This window comes from Streptopelia decaocto (assembly GCF_964273445.1).
Source record: "Streptopelia decaocto genome assembly, chromosome: 11".
NCBI classification, from domain to species: domain Eukaryota; kingdom Metazoa; phylum Chordata; class Aves; order Columbiformes; family Columbidae; genus Streptopelia; species Streptopelia decaocto.
This window is the reverse complement of record NC_138666.1, coordinates 2,360,001-2,363,704: the sequence shown is the minus strand read 5'-3', so window position 1 is coordinate 2,363,704 and position 3,704 is coordinate 2,360,001. Positions and strand designations below refer to the sequence as shown.

General features: G+C 54.2%; 1 protein-coding gene across 2 annotated transcripts in view; it reads left to right on the top strand.

Moving 5' to 3' along the window:
- Nucleotides 1-219: 219 nt before the first annotated feature.
- SALL1 (spalt like transcription factor 1) overlaps nt 220-3,704 on the top strand; it is a gene marked incomplete at both ends in the record, with an annotated part of 13,472 nt that continues 9,987 nt past the window's right edge. Inside the window, one exon of one of the 2 annotated variants that reach the window (XM_082062973.1) lies at nt 220-295. In XM_082062973.1, the coding sequence (XP_081919099.1) occupies nt 220-295 (76 nt within the window). Of the gene's footprint in view, nt 296-1,455; nt 1,547-3,704 lie in introns of those variants that run through there. The other variant, XM_082062972.1, reaches the window with a different exon arrangement.

The window sequence follows — 3,704 nt, the reverse complement described above, 5'->3', positions numbered from 1 at the left end:
GAGCTGGTTTGAATAGAGCTGGCCATGTGCCAATCGCCTTTCAAAGAGCCCCTCTATGATTAATCGCAATGCATTATTGATAATCATAATTATAGCAGGACACATGCGCGGTGCGCGGAGGATTGGGGAGGCTGGGGGGGGGAGGCTCGATTTCCGTAATTTTGAGAAGATTTTTTTTTAGTAATTTTTTATTCTGCCCCAGCTGATGTTTGAGCCAGCATGTCGCGGAGGAAGCAGGCGAAGCCTCAGCATTTCCAATCCGACCCCGATCTGGCCTTGTTATCCCAGCGAAATGGTGAGTTCTTCTCCTCTCCCTCGCACACATTTTAACACAAACACACACAAAATAGATCAACTTACCTTGCGGGGAGACGGGACCGCGCCGGGCAGCGGAGCAGGACAGCAAGGTCTCCCGGAGTTACGGCCGGGGGGTTTCCTTCTGGGGTTTTGGTCCAAGTTCTTGGCTTTTATTTTATTTTTTTTTTAACTCAGCGTTTTGTTTCGCCTGTTTCTTAACGAAACTCCAAACTCTTTCCGTTTTTTGATGTTTTCCCTCCGCCCTCCCCCCGCGGGGCGGTCTGGCATCCTGAGCCCGCGGGAGATGGATCCGCGCCCCCCGCGCCTTTCTCCGCGCCCCGCGGAGCGGGGGAACAAAGTGGGGCTACCGCGGGGCGGCTGAGCCCGGAGCCCCGCGGGACGGATGCCCCGTCCGGCCACACACGCTGCCCGGCGCCGTCCCCCCGAAAGGGGCGGAAAACCCCCCCCGGGCACCCACTTTCTTGCCTTCCCCCCCCCCCCCCTTCCGCAACACCCCCGCGGACCCCAGCACCCCCCACCCTCCCGCAGTCCCGACGAGCGGGGGACGCGGCTCCGCTGCTGAGCAGCCCCGGCCTCCGGCTGCACCGAAAGCTTCCTGAAGGCGGAAAAGTTGCCGCCGCGGGGCCGCGCCGCGGAGGGGATCGCCCCGTCCCGGGAGCTGCCGCCGCCGCGCCGGGCTCCGCGCACTCTCCGCGCCGGAGAGGGGCTCCGTGCCCGCCAGCGCGGAAGCTCCGGGCAGAGCGGGGGTTGGTTTTTTAATCCCTTTTTTTCCCTTATTTTATTTGTTTTTCTCCGCTTTCCTCCCCAAGTCCTTGAGCGACGAATAAACGCCGCCTTTGTGTCCGCCAGGATTTGGACAGGGAGCGTGCGAAATATTTTTTTATCTTTTTTTTTTTTTTTTTCCACTCCCCCCTGCCGCTTTTCCCTCCCCCCTCCCGGGAGAAGGGGATTTCGGAGTTCAGCGCAGCCCGGCGGGCGGCGGAGGGGACGTGCCCCTGCCCGTACCTGCCTCGGGACGCGGCGTGACAAGTGGCCGGCGAGAGCCGCCGCCGGGAAGGGAGGCGGGGGCCGGCGCGGACACCCGGCCCGGGGGCAGCGTCCCCCCCCTGCGCCCGCCGGTCGGCCCTCCCAGCGGCCATGAGGAAGGCGAGCGCCGGGGGACAGCGAGGGGACCCGGCGGCGGCGGGCGCGGAGGGCCCCGCGGGGCAGAAGCGCTTCGACCGGGCAGGTAAGGGAGGGCCGGAGCGCCGCCGTTCCCCCTTCACCACTCGGTCCCGCCGCTCGGAAGCACCGGGGACTCCCCACGGCAACTTCCCGAGGAAGCGTTGCCGCGCTCCCCTCCGCACCCGCGGCCGTTCCGCGCTCCGGCGGTGCCTCCTGGCCCGGGCCGGCCGGGATTGGCGGTACCGGGTGCGGTGGCGGAGCGCTCGGCTGCACAGGGGCGGAACGCGGGGAGAGGGTCCCCGGCTCCGTGCGAGAAAGCAAGTCGGAAAGTTTGCGGGATGTTGTTCTGCCTCTATGAGCGTTTACCCGGCTTCCAAAATCCCCGGGACCCCCTCTTCGTCAACCAGCGAATATAGCAGCGCTCGCTTCGCGTAGCTGTGCCGAAAGATTCCTTAAAAGTCATTTGGTTCCTGCGAGGCGACTTTTTCTGTATATTTTTTTACCTGAGTTTCGTGCGCTTTGAGAGCTCTCGAGTTCTGTCTTTTGCTCAGCATAATCTCCTTTCTCATCTCAGTAAACGTATTTCTTCTTCTTCCCATATTATTTCTACTTCCTCTTGAAGTTTGCAGCAGGAGTTGGGGATAAAACGTTATTTTTTTAAAATTTATCTTTCATCGGCCTCCTATGAAAGAATTTTGGGACTTCTTAAAGTGAGCAGAGAAAGGGAAAGCTGAAATGGAAATTATCTTGCTGGGAAAGCAGAGAGGGATTTTTCACATCTTCACTTTGTACGATCGCATCTTTTGACGTTCGCTGGTTTTGTTTTTAGTAGCTGGGACAGATCAAAACACCCTTTTTAAAAGTAGCCGTTTTCTTCTGGTTTTAGTCTTTTGATCTGATTTTGCACGTCATTTTCAAATGAAAGCCAGTGGGAGTGTGAGAAAGGAATGTTAACTGAGCAGCTTTGCTGCCTGTTGCTAAAGGATGTGCTTGTGCGAAGTTGGATTTTGCCTGAAATGATGGCATGGAAGCGAAGCTTTTGTTTAGTTTGCATGGCTATCGTAAGTGAAGCAAGTAAATAACAAAGTTTATTGTTTTTAACAAAGACCGACCGGTTTTCTAGGAAAAGCAGTATGCTTCACTATAAAATCTGTAGGAGCCTCCCCCACCCTCTAATAATAGTTGTAGATTATGGCTGGTTTACATGAGTAGACGCTAAGTTTTGAGTAAGTTGCCTAGAGGGTGTGTTTTGTAGCGGTGGAACAGGCTTCAGAACGCTGTGATAATACTACTAATGTTAGCACTGAGCTGCCCTCCCCCTTGCCGGGGTCTCCAGCCCTGGCAGCAGCTTCGCACCCGAGCGAGACAGGGTGGGCGAGCCGGGCTGGGGACGAGTTTGCATGATAAGCCTTGAAACTGCAGAACAAAACCTCGGAATCCCAAGCGCTGCTTTCTCCTTCTCGTGTGCTGCGAGGGCAGGTTTGCTCGTTCAGCTGCGGTTTGCACAGGGCTCAGGGAGCCGGAGCATCGCTCGTCCTGAGGACACTTGCAGGAAGGTTCTGCTGGGCAGTGCTTTGAGCAAATGAATAGAGTGGCCCCCTGAAAATTTCTTACATCTGATTTGAGTTCTGGCTTGTTAGAACTTTCTGCTGTGCTTTCATATCTAAAGATCGATAGGGAGAAAAGTTCCCCAGACTGCAACAGCATGTATATATTTTTTTTTCCAAAGTTCAAAGCTCATGCAGTTCGCTCATACCAGGAAGACTTTCCACTTAAAATGTATTTTTGGTGCAATGAATGGAGTGAGTTTACCCTTGTAAAATCCTGTGCGTGTACACATTTGATAAAGTTCGCGTCGGATTAACCAGAACAGCTCTCACATTAATAGCAGAAATTACTTGCAGCGTAAACTATATTCAACAAGTAACTAATTACTGGTGGGAAGTGGGCAGGAGATTGTGGGATTATATCCTTTTGTTAATAACTCCAGCCACTTTCATGACACTGAAGATTATTTTTTGAGTTGGTTAGAATTGCATTCCCAACTTTCAAAGAATGTTCTTGAGCGTAATTTTCCAAAGGAAAAGTTATATCGGGGGAAATAAGGCAGCCGGACTTTGAGGAAGAAAAAATATTTGCTGCCCTTCCATAGAAGGGCTTGTCAGACTCGGTGCCTTTTCATATCAGTAATGGATTTGGGGAAATTCCCGCTGCAGCATTGT